Consider the following 25,818-nt stretch of genomic DNA (forward strand, 5'->3'; position numbering starts at 1 on the left):
CCCTAAGGCCGCGCGCCGCGGGTCCCCGCGACCCTCCCCGCCCCGCCCCGCCCCCGCCCGCGGCCCCCGCGCGGGCAGGTGAGGGCGGGGTCCGAGCGGACGGCGCCCCGCCCCGCCCCGCCCTCCGAGGCCCCGCCCCTCCGAGGCCCCGCCCCTCCGAGGCCCCGCCCCTCCGAGGCCCCGCCCTCCGCCCCAGGCGCCGGCCGCCGCCTCCGAGTCGCCCCCGCCGCGGAGCGCCGCCGAGCGGCCGGCGGCCGGGCTCTCGCTCCGCCCCCTCCCGGCCCGCCGCGCCGGCTCCCGCCTCCTTCCCCCTCCGCCTGCTCCCGCCTCCCTCCCTTTCCGCTGCCGAGGCGGCGGGAGCCGAGCCCGAGCGGACCGACCGCGGCTGCAGCCGGGCGGCGGGCGGCGGGCGGCGGGCGCCGAGGGGAAGCGATGCGGCGGCCGCGCTGAGCCCCAGCTGCGGGCGCGGGGCCCGGCCGCCAGCATGCGGGGCGGCGAGGAGCTGGACGGCTTCGAGGGCGAGGCCTCGAGCACCTCCATGATCTCCGGCGCCAGCAGCCCGTACCAGCCCACCACCGAGCCGGTGAGCCAGCGCCGCGGGCTGGCCGGCCTGCGCTGCGACCCCGACTACCTGCGCGGCGCGCTCGGCTGCCTCAAGGTCGCCCAAGTGGTAGGTCCGGGCGGGGCCCAGGTGCGGGCGGGCGGGCGGCCTAGCGGGCTGCTCCCCGCCCCGCGCGCGCTCCGGGGGCGCAGGCCCGGCCGCTCCTCGCGCTCCCCGCCGCGGGGCCCTGGGCCGCCCCCGCCGCCCCCGCAGCCCCCGGGGACCCCGCAGCCCCCGCAGCCCCCGCAGCCCCGGCCGCGCGCTCCTACCTGAGCACCTGCCCCCGGGCCTGCCCCTCCACTCCTGCCCCCGCCGTCGCGAGCCTCTTTCGCTGTGGAGCTTGGGGTCGGCGGAGCCCGGCGCGGAGGTCGTGCGGCGCCCCCGGGTGGCCCTGGGCACAGCGGAGTGTGGCAGGGTCCGGGGCCCGCACAGCCTCTGCCGCCCCCCCCCCCCCCCCCCCCCCCGCCCGGGGCCCTTTCGAGTGTCTGCTTCCAGCACGGGGGACCGTGGCTCGCTTTCCTCCTCCGCACCTAGCGGAGTGCAGAGCTTACGGTAGACGCTCAGGAAATGTTTGCTGAATGGAGCCCTGCAGCCTAGATGCCCGGGGGTGCCCAGACCTGCCCCCCAGAGTCTCCAGCTTATGCCGCCGAGGTTGGATTCTCCCTAATTAACCCAGAAGACCCAACCAGCATCCCTGAATCCTCTGCCCCAGCACAGTGGCCGGCATTGCCCAGTTGGTACCCAGAGTTCAATCACTCGAGGAGGGCAGCCAGTTTTGCAGGCAGCAGAAACAGAGAACTTTCTGTCAGACTTGTCCACAGTAGAGCTCGTTTCTCAGAATTCTTATTTTCAGCTTCCAGGGTATTCGGGGCTGGGGCCTGCCAGCCCTGACCCTCTTGAATGGTTTTGTAATAGGCCTCTCTGGGCAGTTGCTTAGCTCTCTTGTGGACAGGGCATGCTCCAGTTCAGAAAAAACTGTGTCCCCACGTTCCCTGTCACAGGTAGGCCTTCCTCTGAGGCCCGGCAGCAAAACTTCATAGCCTTCTTAGCCAGAGAAGCCATTTGCATGGGGCTGCAATGTATGTACATTTTGTTTCTTCCAAGCACTGGGCTTAGCTTACTTGAGTACATGGATAAACATCCCTTGGGAATAATATAAAATGTGGACACCCTTTAAATAAAGGTCTCAGTGTTTGTAAATTGCAGAATCATAGACTATTTTCTCCTCTCCATCTTGTTCTGCTGATTGCCAGGGGATATTTCTGAAGGGCTCTAAGGAAAGACAAATGGAATAGGTTATCCCTATCTAGAATTTTAAACTGACCTTATCCAGTAAGCTGGAATGTTCTCAGGGATATGTTGGTTCTGTAGTTAGACATTGCTGTTAGCAAAGAGAATGGAGGGGGGTGGGGAGGGTGGTGATGGTGTATAGTTGCCTTTTAAAAGAGGCAGCTAGCCAATGTTTGAGTACAGGACAGATAACCAGAAATGAGTAAAAAAAGAGCAAGGCATGAACTTGGCCCCAGGTGGAATATAGGGCCTTGTCAAGTACCTTGCTTTGTTTATTCTGTGGACTTTTGAAAGTAAACAGAACTTGCTACTCAAAGGATCCGGTAAAAGAATGAAAATCAGTAGTTTGTATAAAGTGCTAATTGCCATCTCATAGCTGGAACTTTGTCACCTAGGGAAAGAAATGGAAGCCGGTGGTATTTGTCATTGCCTTTTGGTAAGGTGCTGTTTGGTTGTGGAAATTTGCTTTTCATCTGGAGAAACTTGGGGCCCCAGCCCCTGAAATCTCACGTAACTGCCATTTGTCTAATGTTTGAATTTAAGCAGCAAGAGGATGCTATGAGTGGATGAGTGAAAGAAAGGGACCTCCTTGAAAAGTATGACAACTTGAGGGCAGCCTGGGTGGCTCAGCGTTTTAGCACCGCCTTTAGCCCAGGGCCTGATCCTGGAGACCTGGGATCGAGTCCCACGTCAGGCTCCCTGCAGGGAGCCTGCTTCTCCCTCTGCCTGTGTCTCTGCCTCTCTCTCTCTCTCTCTCTCTCTGTGTCTCTCATGAATAAGTAAATAAAATCTTTTTTTTAAAAAAGAAAAGTATGACAACTTGAAACAATCTATCATGTACTGGCTTCTCAGCCTTGATATAAGTCAGGGTTATTAGTGGAAGGGTGGAAACCCTCCACAAAGCTCCAAGAAATTGGACTCTAAATGTAAACAAGAAGTCATTATGAAGATATTTTTAAGATGTTACACAGCGTAGAATCCCATCAGGAAATATGGATAAGTTATAATTCTTATATTAGAGCTTATATGTATTAATGTGTTGTTTTCGAGAAAAATATGAGTTTTCTGTTTTAGTTTTTAATGGACTTTTTTTTTGTGGCTTGTGGCCTCTTAAAACCTGTAGTGATCCTTGCTACTCCAAGTGTGGTCCATAGAACAGCAGCATTGTCAGCATCAGAGAGCTTACCCTAGACCTTCTGAATCATAATCTGCAGTTTAACAGGATTCCCCCGGTAATTCACATGCACATTCAAGTTTCAGTTTCTTTCTTTCTTTCTTTCTTTCTTTCTTTCTTTCTTTCTTTCTTTCTTTCTTTCTTTCTTTCTTTCTTTCTTTTTCTTTCTTTCTCTTTCTTTCTTCCTTTCTTTCTCTTTCTTTCTTTCTTTCTTTCTTCTTTCTTTCTTTCTTTCTTTTTTTCTTTCAATATTTTATTTATTTATTTGATAGTCACACACACACACACACACACACACACACACACACACACACACGGCATGAGCAGGGGGAGAGGGAGAAGTAGAAGCAGGCTCCCTGATGAGCAGAGAGCTGAATGTGGAGCTCCACCTCAGGATCCTGGGATCATGACCTGAGTTGAAGACAGATGCTTAACTGGCTGAGCCACCCTCTGGACTTAACCTTTCTATACCATTTTATTTTATTTATTTATTTTATTAAGATTTTATTTATTTATTCATGAGAGAGACAGCAAGAGAGGCAGAGACCTAGGCAGAGGGAGAAGCAGGCTCCATGCGGGGAGTACAATGTGGGACTTGATTCCCAGACTCTGGGATCGCGCTTGAACCAAAGGTAGACACTCACCCACTGAGCTACCCAGACATCCCCCTTTCTATATCATTTTAATGTTAAAGCCTCATACAGGTGCTAGCAATCCGTTCTCTATCAGAACCATAAATACTCAACCTCAAGGTTGAGGTTTTTCTATAAAAAGAGCCTATACCTCCTAAAAGGATTAAGAGAATGAGGTGATGTAGAAATTAGCACTTAGCATATTAGGTGCTTAGTGTGTAATAAAATGTAGCTATCATTGTTGCTAATTAATATTTACTGTCTTTAAAGAAACTTGATGAAATTGCCATCCCCAAATTACAATTATATATTTGAGTTAAAGATAGTTTACTTCCTAGTGATTTATTTATTTATTTTTAGAGATTTATTTTTTGAGAGAGAGAGAGAAAGTGAGAGGGGCAGAGGAAGAGGGAGAGACAGAGAGAAGCAGACTCCGCATTGAGCTTGGAGCCTGAAGACATACTCCCGATCCTGAGATCATGACCTGAGCCAAAATCCAGAGTCAGTCACTTAATTGACTGAGCCACCCAGGCACCCCAACTTCCTAGTAATTTAAAAGTTAAATTGGTATTTTAAATGGAATGTTTTTGATAGTAAAACTAATCTGAAATATGAAAATTAGTGTATTTTCATAGATTACATTTTTAAAAATGGAACTTATACCTGTCTCTTGGTTGGGGAGAATGTCTCCTAGTTATATAAAACATTAAGATATACTTCTTTCTGTGGAAAAAGACTTGGTTTAAGCTATTGATGTAAATACTTCCTTCCTATGAATGTGGATTCTGGAATGCTTATTGGTTTTTAGCTCCCAGACATCATTTAATGAAATAGTTAATATAGGCCTTTTGGTTTTTTTCTTCAGCTTGGTCAAAGCAGTCTTTTGCTCTTGGGTTGGGGGGATGGATGGTTGGGGAATGGCATACTGTCATTTATACCATGATTTAGGGACAGGGTCAGAAGAGGACAGGCCCTGGGTTGGCCAAGACTTTCTGAATGATAATAACAGCAGGTGTCATTTAATGAGAGCTTACTCTACTGTTATTACCCCCATTTTATGGATGAGGAAATTAAGGCACACAGCTTGTGTCTCATTCAAGATCTCATGGCTAGTTGGTGGTGGTAGTGCTGGGGTTTGAACCCGGCAGTCTGGTGCTATTTACTGCTTCCTTGAACACATCATTTTGATGTGTTCAGAGCAGGCGACCTTGAGTCAAAGGACATTTCTGTGGTCTTTGGCAGCCTGCTGATGGTTTGGGTGACTTTGTAAGCTTAAGAGACTTACAAGGGTTTCGATTTCTCAGTGGCCATTGTGCAAGTGTGCAACTCCTGTATGGTGTCCTGCTCCTCACCCAGCAGATCTGTCTACTTCCTTCAATGAGGGGATGGGCGTTCTCAGAAGTGCCAAGAAGAGATTCAGCCTTTCAGTTGTTTTTTTAATAAAGATTTAATTAATTAATTAATTAATTAATTAATTTGAGAGAGTGAGGAAAGCACGAGTGAGGGGAGGGGCAGAGTCAGAGGGAGAGGAAGAAACAGACTCCCACTAAGCAGGTCCCAGGATCGTGACCTGAGCTAAAGGCAGACGTGTAAGCTTAACCAGCTGGGCCTCAAGAGATACCCTTAGCATTTCAGTTTTAAAAAGACCTCTCAGGGAGCTCTTTTGCCTCAGGTCCTTTTCTTAAGCCTCTCCCTGCCTGATTGACCTTCTGATTATTTTCTAAACATTGCCTTTGTTTAGAACTTTTTATAACCAAATTGAGTGATAGGAGGTGTTTAAATTCAAATTTTAGTTCTGCTGATCTTGAAATCTCTTAACCCTCTCCTTGTCTTGGTTTCCTCTATAGTATCAAGTGGGTAATAATGACCAGGCATTTTAGGAATTGTAGGAACTAGGAAGTCAATGTCTGATAGGTGCTTTCCTATGTATTTCAAAAGCAAACATGAGTATTTACATTTCAGGGTTGAGTAATGACTTATCTTTTATTTTACTTCAAGCCAATTGGACTCAGCCCCTCACCATTCCTGCTCTTGGGGAGGATATGACAGGGCCTGCAGGTGAAGTAGTAGGTTTCACTGCTCTGGATTTTCATATCTACCTTAAAGTAGCTCCTTGTAAAACAGTCTAATTTTTACTTAGGAAATTATGGTTAGCTTTGGAAGTTGTCTTCCGGGCCAAGGACTTAAAAGCAAATTAATTCTAACAGAAAGGCAAAATTAAAACTACTCTTTTAACTTTTATGATGTTCAAAATAGTAAAATTATCATCCCAGACCTCAGGAAAGTGTAAGTACACATCCATTTTATAAAACCAGACAAAGACAGTTCAAGAAAAGAATACTACAGACCAGTTGTTCTCATTAACACAGACACAAAAATCCTCAACAAAATACTAGGAAATCCAACCCAGCAATATTATGTAAAAAGAATAGTAAGCCACCACCAATTGTGATTTATCCCAAGTTATAAAAGACTGATTACGTTTTCCAAAATCAATAGATGTAATCCACCATATGCAGCTTAAATAGCAAAATACACATAATTATGTCAATGGCTGGAGAAAAAATGCTTCACAGAACTCGACTTTCATTCATGCTAAATGCTGCCAACAAACTAGGAAGAGAAGGGAACTTTCTTAACCCAAAAAAAGGTCATCTACCAAAAAATCTATAGCTAACATACTTGGTGGTGAAAATGAAAGCTTTCCCCCTAAGATGGGGAACAAAGCAGTGATCTCTGCTCTTGCCACTGATATTCAACATTATACTAGAAGTGCTAGCCATTGCAGGGAAAATAAGTGGAAGGCATACAGACTGGAAAGAAAGAACAACTGTCCCTATTTGCAGATGGCATGATTGTCTGTGCAGACAATCCAATGGGAATCTATAGAAAAAGCTCCTAAAACTAAGAAGTGAGTTAACACAGTTGTAAAATACAAGGTTAACACACAAAAATCAGTATTTCTGTATCCCTGCAATAAAAGCAATAAGTTGCCAGAAACAGGAAAAAACAAACAAAACCCCCTGACAGTTACAATAGCTCTGAAAGGAATACAATACTTAGGTATACATTTAATGAAATATGTACAGAATCTGCACACTGAAAATTGCAAAACATTGAAGAAAGAAATTAAAAGACAACTTAAATAAGTGGACAGATATACTATGTTCATGGTTTAGAAGGCGCAGTATTTGTATTCTCCACAAAGCGGTCTGTCGGTTTAACACAATCCCCAAATCCCTGCAAGATTTGTTTAGGTAGAGACAAACTGATTCCTAAGTTGTTATTGTTGTGTTTTTTTTTAAAGGATTTTATTTATCTATTTATTAATTTATAAGATAAAAAAAACAACAAAAAATTTATAAGATTTTATTTATTTATTCATGAGAGAGAGAGAGAGAGAGAGAGAGAGAGGCAGAGACATAGGCAGAGAGAGAAGCAGGCTCCACGCAGGGAGCCTGATGCAGGACTCTATCTGGGGACCTCAGGATCATGCCCTGGGCCAAAGGCAGGCGCTAAACTGCTGAGCCACCCAGGGATTCCCCAAGGATTTTATTTTTTTAAGTAATGTCTATACCCACTGTGGGGGCTCAAACCCATAGCCTCAAAATCAAAAGTACCGTGCTTTACCGACTGAGCCAGCCAAGTGCCCCTGATTTTAAAGTTTATATGGAAAGTCAAATCAGCCAGGCAAAGCAATGGTGACCTTTGTTTAAGGGTGTATGTGTGTGTGTTGGGGAGTGGGAAGATGGGGACAGGTTCTGATGGTATGAGAAGACATTTGGCCAGTTGTTCACTTCATGCCACGAGCAGGTCTCTTCACATATAAATTGGGACTGATAGTACTACCTGCACTGATGAGCCTAGCATACAAAATCCTGAGCAAAGTGTCTCACATACAAAGTGTCACAAACATGTTGGCACTATAGAATATATAATGTCTGAAATGACACAAGTTGGGAAAACTGATGGGCCAGGGTAGAAGGGAGACTTAGTTTTACTATATGAATTTTCATACTTTTGAATTGTATGCCACATGCAAATATCTTCTATTCAAAAATTATTAAAACGTTAGCTGTTATTAGCTCTACCTTAACATACCTTAACCTGAATGCTAATATACTGACCATAACCTTTAATTTACTTTTACTTACCTTATAATTTGGAGGCCCTTGGGGAGAATGATTTAGATAACAAAGAACTCTTGAAAAAACTTAAAGCTTAAACATTTTTTCAATAGCTTTTCCTGTTAGAAAAACACAAGCATTCTGCATGATAGCAGGCACTTAATTTATTTATTTGCTAAAGGAAAAATTTCTTTCATTTGAGACGCATTTATTAGTTTATTAGTAAAAACATTATATGGGGTTGTAATGTGCTATAGCATGGTGGTTATTGTTAATAATCCTGTATTGCTTATTTGAAAGGTGGAAGGGAGTAGATCTTAAAAGTTTTCATCACGAGAAAAAAATTTTACAGCTATGGATGATGACACTTTTTTTAAAAAAAGATTTTATTTATTTGAGAGAGCAAGTGAGAGAGAGAGAGAGAGAGTGCGTAAGCGCGCACAAACGGTAGGGAGGGGCAGAGGGAGAGGGAGAGCCTGATGAAGGTATCAACCCAGGACTCTGAGATCATGACCTGAGCCAAAGGCAGATACTTAACCAACAGAGCCACGATGGTGACACATATTAACTAGAGTTATTGTGGTGATCATTTCCCAATATAAACAAATATCAAATCATTGTGTTGTACACCTGAAACTGATAAATTGTTATATGTCAGTTATATCTCCCTTTAAAAAAATTATACATGGAAGGAATGAGGAAAAAAGAAATCTCAGTATGACAGATCAAATGAAAAAATCTTTGGAGTTTCTCTCTTCCAAAGGCTCAATAGGATCATGGCTTCCAATTTTTGGCTGTGAAGAAGAATGCTCAGTAAATGTCCTGCACCCTTCTTTTGATTTGTTACTATTTTTTGTCTCATTTTAAGGAATGCTTTTACTGGATCAAAGGGCAGACCCCTAACTCTGGTAAACAAACCAGGGGTAGTGGAAAGGGAGGTGGGCAGCGGGATGGGATGGGCACGGAGGGAGGCACTTGATGGGTTGAGCACTGGGTGTTATGCTATAAGTTGGCAAATCGAACTCCAATAAAAAATATGCAAAAAAGAAAAAAAAAAGCTTGTCACAACTGAGATAATATTAGTTAATCTTTGCCCAGGAAACCAGGAAGTGGCAAGTATTGGAAGCATGATTTTAAAAGTAGAATGATGCTTACTTGTGGCAGGAAAGTCATACTAAGAAATAAAACAGATCTCCTAAAAAAAGAAAAAACAAACAGATCTCCTTGGAAAAAAGAAAAAAGGGCAGTATCATTAAATTTCTGAAGATTAAAAAAACTATGTTCTTGGTCAGCCTTTCTCTACAATATGCCTGAAGGTCTGAGTTCTCCAGCATGCTGACCCCCAACCATTGGGGAACAGTGAGCTCAGTAAGACCTTCTGGATCCTGCAGAGTTACAGGGTAAAATCAATTCTTCCTTGATGGCCCTGAGGAGGACCTTTTTTTCATATTTGGAAAGCTGTCTGAGCCTTTCCCAGGTTATGGCACTTCAGAGGATGTTTAAGAGGAGGTAAGATGGGAGTGGATATGCCCTGCCCAATATGTGATGCTCTCCCTCCTGGTAAAATGGATGCTGACTTGGGTACCCAGGAGAGGCATCTTTCCAGCCTGGAGGGAGTTCTGGAAGTACCTGAGCTATGGCCCATGTGTAGTCTACCGCACAAAGGGCTGAGGTCTGTGTGGCAGCCAAGGCTGATTGTTTTGCACGGTGGTCCTGCTAGCTCCATACGCTCTTGAAATAACCTGGAAATGCCAGCATTCTGGCCTTCGGCCCCTCAGCTGTCACTGACTCTGTATCCTCGTTGCTGAAAGTAGCTTCAAATCCTTTTGTAGGATAATGTCCGATTTCTATGGAAAATTGAGTTGTTTGTTAGAGAATAGAGCTGTAGTGAAAGGCCTGTGACTGTGATCACAGATCCTGAATTTTTCCAGATGGTCTCAATGTCCTGTGCTGTCCCATCAGATGATATAGAAGTACATCTTTTTATTTTTTTTTTTTAAGATTTTTAATTTAGGGATCCCTGGGTGGCGCAGCGGTTTGGCGCCTGCCTTTGGCCCAGGGCGCGATCCTGGAGACCCGGGATCGAATCCCACATCGGGCTCCCGGTGCTTGGAGCCTGCTTCTCCCTCTGCCTGTGTCTCTGCCTCTCTCTCTCTCTCTCCCCCCGTGTGACTATCATGAATAAATAAATTAAAAAAAAAAATAAATAAAGGATTTAAAAAAAAAAAAAAAGATTTTTAATTTATTTATTCATGAGAGAGAGAGAGAGGCAGAGACACAGGCAGAGGGAGAAGCAGGCTCCATGCGGGGAGCCTGACGTGGGACTCGATCCCAAGTCTCCAGGACCACACCCTGGGCTGAAGGCAGTGCTAAACCGCTGAGCCACCCAGGCTGCCCTAGAAGTACATCTTAAGTTTAAAAAAATTGATATTACTTTTTAAAAAAAGATTTTATTTATTTATTTGGCAGAGAGAGCACAAGGAGGGGGAACAGCAGGCAGAGGGAGAGGGAAAAGCAGGCTCCCCGCCGAGCAGAGAGCCCTGATGCAGGACTCGATCTCAGGATCCTGAGATCAGGACCTGAGCTGAAGGCATACACTTAACCAACTGAGCCACCCAGGCACCCTGAGATTGCTTGAAATTATGAGCTATTCCAAGCATTGGAATTAGAGTGATTCCTATAAGTACCCATGTACTTAAACAACGGGTCCTGATCTTTTTGTTTGGAAAATGAGATTATCCCGGGGGACAGGCTGTGTGTTTGTGTGAGAGAAGTAAAAAGCCGGGCGAGATGAGCTGGGATTTGGATTCATTGGCGAGGTGGGACTTCAGAAGGCCCAGGAGGAAGAAGGATAGACCGGGAGAGGTAGAGAATGAAAGAACAAGGCACCCCCAGACAAGGGGATGGCCTCAGCATCTTGTGTGGTGGCTGAAAGCCAATTTAAACTTTCAAAGGCTCCGTTCAAAGTGGTCCAGGGCTGGGAGCAGGCCTGCAGCTGGCTGAAGAAGGGGCAGACGAGGGGAAGGGTACAGAATCGAGAAAGCAATACCTCCTTTGGGAAACTTTGCTTTATTTTTATGCAATTTATCTTCTTGATGGGGAAGATTTTTGTGTGAAAAATTCTCACTCAAGGGGGGTCCAGTGTTCATCTCAGCATCTCTCATGCGTGGTCTTGTGTCCACACGTGAAATATTGGTGTTTGTCTGTCACCTGTTTTCAGAGTGGGGTCTCCCGGGAGCCCTAGAGTTTATTAACGTAGAAATGGGAGATTGAGAGACTATGGGGCTAGGTGCTAATTATATTTCCAAAAGACTCATATAACTGCATTAAATAGTAATCAGGCCAATTTATTTTTGGATTGGTTTTATGGTTCTGATTATTTCATGTTGATCAGAAGCTTTGATTGACATTTTGAATAACACACTCCTGCCCAGAGTCTTTGCATTTGAGACTTATTCTTGCCATCCTCTGCTCTCTGCCAAAAAAATGTCACTTAGCTCTGTTCTTCAGCACTGTTGTTCTTCTGTTCTGCTCAAAAGAGACCTTCCCTGACCACTTGTTATCCCCTTTCCCTGCTCATTTTTGATTTGTAGCTTTTACCATCCAACTAGAACTTCAACTCTATGACAGTAGCAGTGTTTGTGTTGTTTCCTGCTATATCCCCAAGGTCTGAATCAGTGCCTGCGGGATGCCTGGGTGGCTCAGTGGTTGAGCATCTTCCTTCGGCTCAGGTTGTAATCCAGGGTCCTGGGATCAAGTCCTGTGTCATGCAGGGAGCCTGATGTGGGACTCGATCTTGGGACTCCAGGACCATGCCCTGGGCCGAAGGGCAGGCACTAAACCGCTGAGCCATCCAGGGATCCCAATAAATAAAATCTTTTTTTTTTTTTTAATTTTTATTTATTTATGATAGTCACAGAGAGAGAGAGAGAGAGGCAGAGACATAGGCAGAGGGGGAAGCAGGCTCCATGCATGGGGAGCCCCACGTGGGATTCGATCCCGGGTCTCCAGGATCGCGTCCTGGGCCAAAGGCCCTCGCCAAACTGCTGCGCCACCCAGGGATCCCACCAATAAATAAAATCTTAAAAAAAAAAAAGAGGTACCTGGCACATAGCAAGGCACTGAGCAGCCCGTTGCATATGCATACCCATTTAATAAAAAAGAGGAAAATAAGGGAGTATTACTTAATGTAGCTTATAAGGTCGAACTATTTGAAAACATAGACTCTACAAAGGAAAAATAACCTATATTTGTGTATTCATAAATAAGCTTCTGGACTTGGTTCTGAGTGGAAAATATTGGGGAGAAAAGTATGGAAACAAAATGCCACTGTAATTCTTTTTTCTTTTTTTAAACCGTGAGTTTTAAAAGGGTATCTACTGCTACTAGGAAACAGAAGCTTTTGCTTAGAAGGCAGATTTTTGTAAAAGGAGGGGAAACCATAAGAGACCTTGCCAAGCTTTTAGCTTAGGAAATTGTAAGATGAAAACCAGGGGTTCTCCGATTATTATCAAAGTTGTCTACTTTCTGATAAACACGTTGAGAGAGGGAGGATCGCTCAGGATCCTCCAAGTCAGCATCTTTTGAGAGCCCTCAGAGTAGACACTTAACATGTATAAAGAAAAAGTTGTAACTAGGATTGAAGCTGAGGGTCCTAGTGGTTGTCTTCGTGAAGCTCTCTGATTAAAATAAAAGAACAGCAGTTCCATGGGGCCCTGGGCAGGGAGGCCTGGATCTTCTGGAGGCTGGAGGGGGCCATAGGAAATACTGAAACCCAGAATTTTTGTCTTTGAGCATTTCAAATGATTGGTTAAATTTGGGAATTATATGGGTTAATAAACACTTAAAATGTTTAGAGTTCAATCAGATGTGGATAGTTTTGGATGGCTTCTTTCTTACCACTACAATTTGATGACTGGCGCAGTGGAAGCCTTCATTTTTGTGGTTTCCCGTTTATTCCAGCACAGCTATGAAAAACAGTTTAAGTCTAAAAGATTTTTGTGCCAATGAAAAAAAAAAAAAACCAACAATGCAAGCCCCAGGAACAATGGCTGTCCCAGCGGTAGTTGCTTCTTCAGCTTGCCTACTTTGTCTAAACCATTTGTGGTCCAAACCTGGTACATGTGTATGCTTACAGAGTTGGCTGAATGACTGTAGAGTTAGATCAAGAGCAGTAGCTAAATGGTGAAAGTCCTAACATATTCTCCCCTTAAAAAAAAATGTGTGCTTTATGTATATTTGAAATCCTCAGCTGGGTCAGGGACTGTTATGCATAAACAGGACTAAAATCCTTGCCTCCGATGGGCTCACAGCCTGCTTAGGAGTGAGGCTTGGTATGGAGTGGAAAAGCACACAAACTGTTCTTGCCACCAGAGCCAAGGACTCTCTCCTAGAGGCTTGGGACAGCTTGGCAAGGGAGCCCTTGTGGGAACGGGCACTTCACAAATTGAGTGTTGAATAGCCAGCCAGTGGCCAGCGTAAGGTGTGGTGTGTCCTGTGGTCCTGGTGCTGGGAGTTGGGAGGCAATCCCAGCAAAAGAGGGAGGGTGAGGAGGAGGGGTAAGCCCTGGCACAGGTATGCAAGGGGATGAGGACCCAGGTTGGAATGGGCCTGATTTGTTAGAGCAATGAATTTGAATTTTCTGAAAGAGATGAGGAGCGGTTGGACCTGAGGCTACTTGAAATGTGGATAGTATGAATTGAGATGTGCGTAAGTGTAAAATACATGCTAGATTTGGAAGCTGTAACAGGAAAAGAAAGAATATAAAATATCTCAATTTTGGGGACGCCTGGGTGGCTCAGGTGGTTAGGCGTCTGCCTTCGACTCAGGTCGTGATCCTGGGGTCCTGGGATCGAGCCCCATGTTAGGCTCCCTGCTCCGTGGGGAGCCTGCTTCTCCTTCTCCCTCTGCTTGAGCTCTCTTGCTCTCTCTCTCAAATGAATAAATAAAAAAATTTTTTATCTCAATTTTTTTATATTAATTACATGTCAAAATAATACTTTGGGTATAATTGAGTATACTATAAAAATTCTACCTGTTTCTTTTGACTTTTAAAAAATCTGGCTGTTAGAAAATAAAAACACTTGTGTGGTTCTCATATTTCTCCTTGCTGTCTCTAGGTTAAAGGGGGTGAGGAATGGCTTTGAGAAGGATGAGATGAGACCAGCTGGGTGATAGGAGATATTGAGTAATTCAGGTGAAAAATGAAGACCCAGTTGGCCTCTTGGCAATGGGAGTGGAAAGAATGGGAGAAATGGGATTTATAGGTGGCAATTATGTTTTATTATAGTCCTTGTTTTTATTTTACATTATATTCAGTTCATTCTCAGTCAGAAAACTATCTAAGCTAACATTTATTGCGCATTTACCATGTGCCAGACTGCTCAGTGTTTTACATGTGTTCTCTCATTTAACCTCCACAGCAGTCCTATGAAGCAGATGCTTTACAGATGAGAGAACAGGCTTTGTGATATCACGGACTTGCTCACAGTCCTCATGGCTATGGGTTGGCTATGCAGCCAACCTTCAGAGACCATACCTGGAACCCCCTCGTGTGTGTGTGTGTGTGTGTGTGTGTGTGTGTGTGTATTTCTGTAACCATTAGGCAGGTTTTAAGGCCTGTTCCAACATCATTCATCTTTCCCATCCTGCAGGGACTTAGTCCATTTCTATTTCCCTTCTTCTGCTAGTGCTGCTCCTGGTAGGTGTGACAGCCTGGACAGACCCTGTGGTTCCCGATTCTTCCACAGTGAATGGATCACCTCTGTCAGAGTCTGGAGAGGTGTTGGTGTCATTATAAAAGGGAGCCTCTTAGGCCCTCTCTTTTATTTCCTTGAATTACCACTGAAATTTAGGAATTTCTGAGATCAGAACCAGTAAAAGTCGTGAGGAAGCTGGAGGCTGTTTGCTGGTGGAGGAAGGGTGGACAGGTAAAAATCAAGGCTTGATTATCCTCCTGTTTGCTTGAGCTATCATGTCAAAGTATTTGGGGTTAAAACAATTGTTAACCTCTGGACATACAAATATAAAAGAATGGGGCAGCCCAGGTGGCTCAGCGGTTTAGCACCACCTTCAGCCCAGGGCATGATCCTGGAGACCCAGGATCAAGTCCCACGTCGGGCTCCCTGCATGCAGCCTGCTTCTCCCTCAGCCTGTGTCTCTGCCTCTCTCTCTCTCTCTCTCTCTCTCTCTCATGAATAAATAAATAAAATCTTAAAAAACAAAACAAAACAGGTACTTTGGCTTTGAGGGGGATCACTGGATCACTTGTCTCTCCACCAATTTGCCTGTCTAAAGACAAGAATCATTTGCACCGTGTATCAGTTTTGTACAACTTAATAGAGTTGCAGAATATATCAAAGGCCATAAAAGGCACAAATCCCATAGAATCGTATAACTTGGAAAGTTATATTCTAACAAGGCCCATTCTTGCATTGAAAATACTCACTAACCCCTTTTGGTCCCTAAGAATCCAGCCCATGCATGTTAGGCCCTTTCCCTTTCTCTCCATGTCCTCCCCTCCTCCAGCTGCACTGTGGTGTCTCTGGAAGAGCATCCCTTACGGCTTTCTGTACTGCACTCTGGATTTCTTTGTTGTTTTTTTGTTTTTCTCTGATCACTTTCATTCAGAGAAATAGATCTTGATCACCTACACTTAGGGCCATGCCCGTTAGTCCTCAGCCTGGTCTTTAGAGGCCTGAGTCAGGCCAGAGCAGCAAGCAGTACAGGTAAGAGGATTACCTGCCACCACAGTGTTGGTGTGAGGTTGAATGGAAAGTGCCTAGTGTGGAACCTGGCTGAGAGAAGCACCCAGCGAATGCTAGCTGTTCTCCTTCGCACCCACAGGTCCTCACTCATCTAGCTAGGTTTTAGTTGAGTCACTCTTGCATTTCAGGTTCTCTTTACCTCGGTCAGCCACCTCATCCTGGCTGGAAGCTCCTCGTTCTCCCCAGTAATGCATTGATACTGCAAAGGCACTCTAGCCCTTTGCCCAGCCAGAAGATAACCTAGCAGTGAGTGGGCTGGGGTAAGGGAGGGTCCTATATCCTTTTCCCTATCTCCTTTCCCCTACCCTTCCTCCTGGCCCTGCCGTGCCCACTGGGTTTTCTTTGTTCTGATTGGTGTCCTGTGATATCCTGTGATGCCCTGGGATGAAATACCAGCTCATTCTATGTGTGTCCCTCATTCTCCGGACTTTCTGCTTGCTTGCTTGCTTTCCTTTTTAAAAATATTTATTTATTTGAGAGAGAGAGAGAGAGAGAATGAGTGGAAGGAGCAGAGGGAGAGGGAAAATCTCAAGCAGACTCCCATGAGCTGAGCACGGAGCCCAATGTGGGGCCTAATCTCATGACCCTGAGATCACAACTTGAGCTGAAACCGAGTGTTGAATGCTTAACCAACTATGCCACCCAGATGCCCCTCTGGCATTCCTTTTAAAAATTTATTTAAAATTTATTTTTTAAAGTTTCATTTATTTATTTAGTTTAGAAAATGTTCTTTCTTAAGAGAGATCATGAGCAGGTGAGAAGATGAGAGAGAGAAGATTCTCTGCTGAGCAGGGAGCCCGATATGGGACTCAATCCCAGGATCCTGAGATCACAACCTGAGCCAAAGGCAGATGCCCAACTGACTGAGCCACCCAGGTGCCCTAAGTTTTATTTATTTAAGTAATCTCTGTGCCCAATGTGGGTCTCAAACTCACAACCCAGAAATCAAGTCTCAAGTTCCTCTGACTGACCTAGCCAGACACTCTGAATTTCTGAACAGATTTGGGTATACTTACAGTTTATTGTAATAAGTCTATAAACACCTGCAAGCCAAAAGACTCAGTTGGTTGCTTGGTAAGCACTTACAATTTATCCAAGTTCAATTTGATGTATTAGTGAATTTGGAACCAACCCCAGATCCAGGAAGAAATGAAAAACAACTAATTCATGTTGAGGGTATGTCTTCAGTTTTATTGCTCACAGTTCTGGAGGCTGGGCTAACTAAGGTCAGGGTACCTACAATATGGTTCATTCTGAGGTCTTTTCTCTTGGCTTGTAGTTGACAGCCATCTTGCGTGTGCTCACCTGGCCTCTTTGTGCATGCATGCACAGAGAGATCTTTCTTTCTCTTCTTAAAAGGACACTAAATCTCATCATGAGGGCTCCATCCTTATGACTTCATCAACCCTAATTACCTCCCAAAGGCATCCTCTCTAGATACCATCATTAGCATATGAATTGGTGGAGAGAGATAGATACACTTAAATCCATAGATAGGTGAGAGCATGATATATAAATCAGTAATAGAGGTTCAAGATGGCTCAAAACACCTTAAGATTCAGAAAAAGCAGAATTTTATGCTAGAAGGAAACCTGAAGCCATTCGTGTCTGCCCCTCTTCTGTTTTATGGGTGATGAATCTGACTCCTAGAGAAGTTGTGGCTTACCTGTGGCTACCCAGTTTATTGGTGGCCCTGGGACTTGAGCCTCAGGCTGACATTCTTTCCTCCTGACTTAGCTGCTTCCCCTCTGTGAAAACCCGTTGTGTAACAGCTCTTTGAATTCCGATGATCTTTCTTACCCTTTCTGTGATTATGGGGGGGGAGAGGATGAGTAGTAAATACTCTCGGGCACTTTTAGGCCAGTAGTTCAGTAAAGACCATATAGGACAAATCAGGTCTTTGCCTGCCATGTCCTGTTTAAAGTGGACGTTATTGGGATGCCTGGGGGGTTCAGCTGTTGAGCACCTGCCTTTGGCCCAGGGCGTGATCCTGGAGTCCCGGGATCAAGTCCCACATTGGGCTCCCTGCGTGAAGCCTGCTTCTTTCTCTGCCTCTCTCTCTCTCTCTCTCTCTGTGTGTGTGTGTGTGTGTGTGTGTGTGTGTCATGAATAAATAAAATCTTAAAAAAAACAATAAGGTGGAGGTTACCTAACTAGCCCAGGCAAACTGCCTAAGTGAACGTCCTAGGACATGCAGTTGATTTGGTGGCTCTAAAGTTTGAATTATAACAAAACCCAAATGTTGGTAGAAATAAAATTGCCTTTTGATCCCTTAAATTCTCTGATAATAAACTGAGATTAGGAAAATCTGCTAGCAAGTTGGTCTGTCTTCTTTTGGAGTATGGTTTTGGAGCTGAAAACTGGGAAAAAAGACCCCCCATTTGTCACAGAGGAACAGAACACATACGCATGGCTCTTTTGCACAGTCCTGAAATGTGTGATGGTGTTGGAGGGGTAATGAGGGTGTTACTGGTCTTGTGGTGCTCAAGGTGGTTTTGGTGAGATAGTTGAGGAGACACTGCATATGCCTGCCTCACCTTTACTAGATGGTTTGGAAAAGCCTCAGCTGTTGGGGTGGGACTTTGGGGGCCCCAGGGGCTACCAAGCTAACTAGATGAGTGAAACCCACAAAAAATGACAAATTACCAGATTGAGGTAAGTCTGGGGGTGCCCAGTGGGGTCAGTGCTTTGTGGAGCCCCTTCTCTGTTTCTAGTTCTACAGAATTCTGTAGGAGGACTGCAGCACTTTTTTTTTTTTTTTTTTTTTTTTTAAGATTTTATTTATTTATTCATGAGAGACAGAGAGAGAAGCAGAGACACAGGCAGAGGGAGAAGCAGGCTCCATGCCGGGAGCCCGACGTGGAGACTCGATCCCGGGACTCTAGGATCACACCCCGGGCCAAAGGCAGGCGCTAAACCGTTGAGCCACCCAGGGATCCCCATTTTTTTTTTTTTTTTTTGATGGACTGTAAAATCTGTCACTGTGTCTCAGCCCAGATCAATATAAATGAAAACAAAGTTAAAATTTTTATTTTTATTTTTTTTATTTTTTATTTTTTTAATTTTTATTTATTTACTTATGATAGTCCCAGAGAGAGAGAGAGAGACAGAGACACAGGCAGAGGGAGAAGCAGGCTCCATGCACCGGGAGCCTGATATGGGATTCGATCCCGGGTCTCCAGGATCGTGCCCTGGGCCAAAGGCAGGCGCCAAACCGCTGCGCCACCCAGGGATCCCCCAAAGGTAAAATTTTTAAAATAAATTGTACCTGTTTGCAACAGTAAACTTCTTTTCTTTTTTTTTTTTTTTTTTTTAATTTTTATTTATTTATGATAGTCACAGAGAGAGAGGCACAGAGACATAGGCAGAGGGAGATGCAGGCTCCACACACCGGGAACCTGATGTGGGATTCGATCCCGGGTCTCCAGGATCGCGCCCTGGGCCAAAGGCAGGCGTCAAACCGCTGCGCCACCCAGGGATCCCAACTTCTTTTCTTTTTAAAGATATATTTGTTTATTAGAGTTTGTTCCAAGCAGACTCCGCTCTGAGCACAGAGCTAGACGCAGGACTTGTCCCACGACCCATGAGATCATGACCCTGACTGCAACAGTTAACTTCTTAATACTTAACCTACAGATTATTAAGACCAGCCATATATGGGATTTAGCCAGATTGGTTCAGCAATATTATTGTCCTGGAGCAACAAAGAAAGTCTTCATCGTCCTGCTGTAAATCTCCATTGTCCAGAGCTACTTTGTACATTTGGGCAGGTTGTGTCCTGCACAGTCGATCTAACTGAGAAGCTTAGCGGGGCTGAGATCCAGCCTGCATGCTGTGCTTGCCAAGACACATGCCCTGGCCCTGGGCAGTGCCCCCCTTGGGAGGAAGATTGCCTCTTTCCAATTGATCAGCCCTGGGTGTGTGTGTGCGCATGCCATTTTTAATTTGCTATCCTCTTACCAGGCCAAGCCCACACCCAGACTAGATCTGTTTCCAACTGGCACAAAAGTACTATATGCAGCAGTGTATGTCTTGGTTATTTAATTGGGAAACATATTTGCAACATGGCTTAGCTGTGATATTAAGCTAGATGGGAACGTGTATTTTTAAATAAGACCAAATAAAGCGAAAAAATGTAAACTTTAACTTCAATTTTCCAGATACAGTGTTTTAAATGGATTTATTTTGAATTAATAAGCACATGTGTGTGCAGAGCCTCCCAGCATCTTGTGTGGTCCTCTGTGAGGTATGCAGATGATGATGTATTCAGTACTACATGACTGAATGAATGAAGACAGATAAAAAGGTAATTTGCTGACTCATTTTGACAAGAGCTCCCATGTCATTGAAATTAAAAATTTTCAGCCCCGCTCAGAGCATCTGTCAAGCAATTGATGATGTGTGATGGGTAGTAGGGGTTGGTACAGATAACCTGATACAGCCTCCGTCTAGGAGTTCCCGTCGAGATGTGTGCACCGAGCTGCCTGTGTGACTGGCCGGGTGGGCTCTCCCAAGGCTGCACCCAGCCCTGCAGTGTTGGTTAGCTCTCAGTTGCCAGGAGCAGACACAGGGGTTCTTGTGGGTCTGCAGCAGGAGGGGTAAGCCAGGCCTTGGAGGGAACCCTGGGGAGCCAAGCGGCAGGGCCTCGTGAATCTCGGGGATTTTACTTGAGCTGAATATATGGGACTCAGCTTTTCTTTCTAGCCGCCCAGTCAAGGGCATCCCGTGCCCTCCCTTCATAGACCGGACTGTGAACAAATCGCATCTGGAAGAGGACTGAGTTCTGCCTAGGTTCATGTTGGCGTCTTTCTGACCCGAGGTTGCCGAGTGCTTCAGCCTCTGCCACCTGGGCCTGCTCGTGGACAGGTACAGTCCGATGGGCTTTGCTGGCGGGGACTTCAGAGCACTGACCAAGCCTCAGAACTTGGGCCTCAAAACTTGGCAGGGCCCAGGGGCCGTCGTGACCCCACCGTGCAGGGCAGCATGTGGCACCTGGGTCCGTCTCCCATAGCCAAGGACCCAAAAGAATTCCAGGAGCAAGTCTGGTCCAGGACCCGAGGGGAAGTCAAAAACCACGGTGAAGGAAGGCAGTTGACTTAATAAAAGCGGACGCTCTGCTTGGTTGCTCCAAGAAGAGAACACTGGCTGAAGAAAATACTGTTTTAAAGTGAGTAGGCTGCAAGGGAGAGCGTGTTGAGAACGTTGCGGCCTCACTTGTTTGCAGTGGGAAACCATCTTCCGCTGTCAGGAACGCCCTAGTGAGAGGCCCTCATGGAACAACCCACATTTCACTGTTAAATGGCTGCGCACAAGACCAGGGCAACATTCAGACTCTGCGGCGTGTACACTTAGGTATTTTCTGTGATTGCATACCCAAAAAGCAGCTCTTAGAGGTCAGAAGAATCATGAAAGAATGCTTAGGAAAGTTGCAGTCATGTGGTTTTCTGCTAGAGATATGGTTAGACATATTATAAATATGTTCTGATGGGGTCTTTCTTTTATTTATTTATTTATTTATTTATTTATTTATTTATTTATGATTTTATTTATTTATTCATGAGAGACAGAGAAAGAGAGGCAGAGACACAGGCAGAGGGAGAAGCAGGCTCCGTGCGGGGAGCCCAATGCGGGACTCAATCCCGGGACCCCAGGATCATGCCCTGGGCCAAAGGCAGGCGCTAAACCGCTGAACCAGCCAGGGATCCCCATATTTATTTATTTTTAAGTGAACTCTACACCCCCCATGGGAGTTGAACTCACGACCCTGAGATCAGGAGTTGCATGTTCTAGCACCTGAGCCAGCCAGGCACCCCAGTTCTGATAGGTCATTGAAAATGTTCACCCCAGGTCTGTCTGCTTTCTCTGCCACTGACTTGCTGACTGCGGTTGAATGGCAGAGAGCAAGAGCATCGGATGGGCCTGATTACCACTGACTTTATTTGGGTAGGGCTTTCCCAGCCAGGCCAAACTAAGGGTGCCTGGCCGCCTCTTGGCACTTGGGGTCCTGAGCATGACACCGGTGTGTAAGGAGCCAGTCTGGGGTCACTTCTCCCGGGGAGGGGAGAGGGAGGGACGAGTTAGGTCTCTGAGGCAGGTGTGAGCACCGACAGTGACCTTGTCCTAGGAAACTACTGTTACTCTCCGTCACACGCCTTCCTTCAACTCTACTTTCCTTCGTACCTCTTCTGAAATTCCTGGTCTCCCCTGGCTCTGCCCCCCTGCCTTTGTTCCATGTCAGGATCCATTGCTCCTGCTCACCGTCATTCACGGGCCCTCATCTGAGCACTTTTGCCATTGGCCTGAGCCCCTCTTCCTTATTTCGAGACGCCAGAGAAGGGACCACTTCTCTCAAGAAGCCTTCTATATTTCTGTTCTTCATTCTCCAGCTGCCCATCTAGTAAAGTGTCTTTTGGGATCTGGTACTGAATGAGGCTGACAAAGTTCCTTTATGTCAAGAAGCACACAGCCTTAAGTCATACGTGAATTGATCTGTGATATGAATACCACATTTTTAACTTGCATGTTGTTTTTCAAAATGGAAAAAAAAAAACTTAATCAGAAAATAAGTTTATTTTGTATCTTTTGTTTAAAAGAAAAAAAAAGATCAGAGGTGCCTGGGTGGCTCAGTCGGTTAAGCTACTGCCTTCGGCTCAGGTCATGATCTGGGGATGCTGGGATCGAGCTCTGCATAGGATCCCTGCTCAGCAAAGAGTTTTCTTCTCTCTTTCTTTTCTTTTTTTTTTTTTAATTTTTTTTATTTATTATGATAGTCACAGAGAGAGAGAGAGAGAGAGAGAGAGAATGAGGCAGAGACACAGGCAGAGGAAGAAGCAGGCTCCATGCACCGGGAGCCCGACGTGGGATTCGATCCTGGGTGTCCAGGATCGCGCCCTGGGCCAAAGGCAGGCGCCAAACCGCTGCGCCACCCAGGGATCCCTTTTTTTTAAATTTTTATTTATGATAGGCACACAGTGAGAGAGAGAGAGGCAGAGACACAGGCAGAGGGAGAAGCAGGCTCCATGCACCGGGAGCCTGACGTGGGATTCGATCCCCGATCTCCAGGATCGCGCCCTGGGCCAAAGGCAGGCGCTAAACCGCTGCGCCACCCAGGGATCCCTCTTCTCTCTTTCTCCTCCACTCCTCTCCTCCACTCTCTCTCTCTCCACTCCTCTCCCCTGCTTGTGCTCGCTCTCTCTCTCTCAGATAAATAAATGAAATCTTTTACAAAATAAATTTAAAGATATGAGATTGTATAGATTGTTGTAGACTTTGCTCCTTTGTACACACTTGGAGAAATGGGGTATTACACATGCAATTCCATAACTTGCTTTTGGATATATTTATGACTCCATAAAATACTCCGTCTGAATATTAACACTCTGAACATTGAACATGTGAGCATTTAACACTCTGTCCAAAAAAACAGCTATTATCTGAGCATATGCTTCATGATGCTTTAGACTGTCTCTGGTTGGCCCTATCCAGTAGACTCTGGCTTGCTATTTGGTTGCCATTTTGGAAATTGGTCTGTTTCATCCTTTTTCTTAATGGATTTTTTTAAGTTTGTTTGTTTGTTTGTTTGTTTGAGAGAGGAAGAAGCAGATTCCCTGCTGAGTGGGGATCCCAACATGGGGTTCGATCCCAAGACCCTGAGATCATGACCTGTGCTGAAGGGAGACATTTAACTGAGTGCCCGGATTTGTTTCTTTCTTTAAATTATTTTTGTTTTGTTTAATGCCTGAATGGCAAGATCGAAGGCTTTTATTCTATATTTTAAATCTGGAAAAACAGCATTTAAAGGCTAAGGGCAGCCCTGGTGGCTCACCAGTTTAGCGCCGCCTTCAGCTCAGGGTGTGATCCTGGAGACCCGGGATCAAGTCCCACGTCAGGCTCCCTGCATGGAGCCCGCTTTTCCCTCTACCTGTGTCTCTGCACCTCTCTCTCTCTCTCTGTCACTCATAAGTAAATAAATAAATAAAATCTTAAAAAAAAAAAAAGGCTAAGTTAGAATTTGTCCCATTATGGTTTTGAATTAAATCAGCAAGAACATTTTTAACTAGGGAGCACACACCATTTTCTTTCTTAGAGCATAAGAAAACTGACAGAAGTTTGAGCTCTGGAGGTTTGGGCACATGCCAACGATTTTGGTGGTCTCCACGTGTTCTGTTTTTTCAATTAAAATACAGTGAAATGGACTTTTTCAGTGTATAGTTCTACAGTTCTTTTTTTTTTTTTTTTTTTTTTTTTTTTTTTTTTTATTTTTTGAATTTTTTATTTATTTATGATAGTCACAGAGAGAGGGAGAGAAAGAGACGCAGGCAGAGGGAGAAGCAGGCTCCATGCACCGGGAGCCCGATGTGGGATTCGATCCCGGGTCTCCAGGATCGCGCCCTGGGCCAAAGGCAGGCGCCAAACCGCTGCGCCACCCAGGGATCCCTAGTTCTACAGTTCTTTAACACATATATACATTCATGTAACCACTACCAGAATTAGTACACGACAGTTTCACCAACCCACAAAACTGTCATCCTCCTTGTAGTCACACTCAACCCTCGACAACCATTCATCAGTTCCCCATCAGTGTAGTTTTGTTTTTTCCAGAATGCCATGTAAGTGGAATCACAGAGTGTGCAACCTTTCGAGACTGTCACTCATAGCAATGCATTCGAGACACATTCATTCTATGTTTTATTCATAGTTTGTTCCTTATTCTTGCTGAGCAGTTTGCCATTGTAGGTACGTCACCACAGGTTCTTTATTCTTTTACCTGTGGAAGGACATTTGGGTTGTTGCCAGTTTTTAGGGATTATGAATGGAGCTGCTATAATCATTCATAGACAGTTTTTGTGCACACATAGATTTTTATTTCACTGGGGTTGATACCTAGGAGTATCAGAATTGCTGATCATATGGTGACTGTATGTTAACTGTCTAAGAAACAGCTACACAGTTGTCCTGAGTAACTATATTTGCATTCTGCTGGCAGTGTATGAGTTGCTCTGTATCCCGGCCAGCACTGGATATTGTCTTTTTTTTTTAAAGCCAGTGTAATATATGTATAGTGACCTCTCATAGTGCTTTTAATGTGCATTTCCCTAAATGGTTAATGATGTCAAACATCTTGTGTTTATTTGTTGTCTGTATATTCTTTTTGGTGAAGAATCTGTTCGGGTCTTTTGCCCATTTTTAATTGGACATTTTATTTTCTGTTGAACTTTGAAAATTCTTATTTTTTGTTTGTTTTTTAAAGATTTTATTTATTTATTCATGAGAGACACAGAGAGAGAAAGGCAGAGACACAGGCAGAGGGAGAAGCAGGCTCCATGCAGGGAGCCTGACGTGGGATTCAATCCCGGGTTTCCAGGATCACACCCTGAGCTGAAGGCGGCGCTAAACCGCTGAGCCCCCAGGGCTGCCCTGAAAATTCTTTATATACTTTGGATGGAAGGCCTTTGTTAGATATGTGATTTGTAAATATTTTAACTCCTTCTGTTTTCATTCTCTTAACAATGCCTTTTGCAGAACAAATTTTTAATTTTGATGAATTTCTTCGTCAATTTTTTTTTAAGATTTTATTTATTCATTCATATGAGAGAGAGAGAGAGAGAGAGAGAGGGAGAGGCAGAGACACAGGCAGAGGGAGAAGCAGGCTCCATGCAGGGACTCGATCCCAGGTCTCCAGGATCCCACCCTGGGCTGAAGGCCACGCCAAACCGCTGAGCCACCAGGGCTACCCCAGTTTGTCAATTTTTTTTTCATGGATTGTTCCTCAGGTGTCATATCTGAGAATCTCAGGTCATGAAGATTTTTTTTCCCATGTTTACTCTTAAGAATTATAGTTTCATATTTTACATTTAGATCTATAATCCCCTTTTTATAATCCCTTTTGAGTTTTTATGCAAGGTGAAAAATGTAGGTTGATGTTCATATGTATGCCTGTGGATATGAAGCTGTTCCAATATGATTTGTTGAAATGGCTATTCTTTCAGTTGGCCATATTTGTGTGTTTCTCTCTCTAGGCTCTTGACTCAGTTCCATTGATCTGTGTGTACATCCTTTCATCAATATTACACTGTCTTGATTATTATAGCTTTATAGTAATTTTTTTGAAGATTTTATTTGAGAGCAAAAAATACAGAGAGCATTAGAGAGAGTGAGCACAAGTGGGGGAAGGGCAGAGGGAGAGAGAGTAGTAGACTCCCCTCTAAGCAGGGAGCTCCATATGGGG

General features: G+C 44.9%; 1 protein-coding gene across 2 annotated transcripts in view; it reads left to right on the top strand.

The window, feature by feature from the left end:
• Window positions 1-309: 309 nt before the first annotated feature.
• Window positions 310-25,818, top strand: part of CMTM4 (CKLF like MARVEL transmembrane domain containing 4) — a 72,328-nt gene continuing 46,819 nt past the window's right edge. The window contains exon 1 of one of the 2 annotated variants that reach the window (XM_025426372.3): window positions 310-583. In XM_025426372.3, the coding sequence (XP_025282157.1) occupies window positions 485-583 (99 nt within the window). In that variant the 5' untranslated portion in view covers window positions 310-484. Of the gene's footprint in view, window positions 671-25,818 lie in introns of both variants that reach the window. The other variant, XM_025426371.3, reaches the window with a different exon arrangement.

Source organism: Canis lupus, chromosome 5 (genome assembly GCF_003254725.2).
Source record: "Canis lupus dingo isolate Sandy chromosome 5, ASM325472v2, whole genome shotgun sequence".
Taxonomy (NCBI): Eukaryota; Metazoa; Chordata; class Mammalia; order Carnivora; family Canidae; genus Canis; species Canis lupus.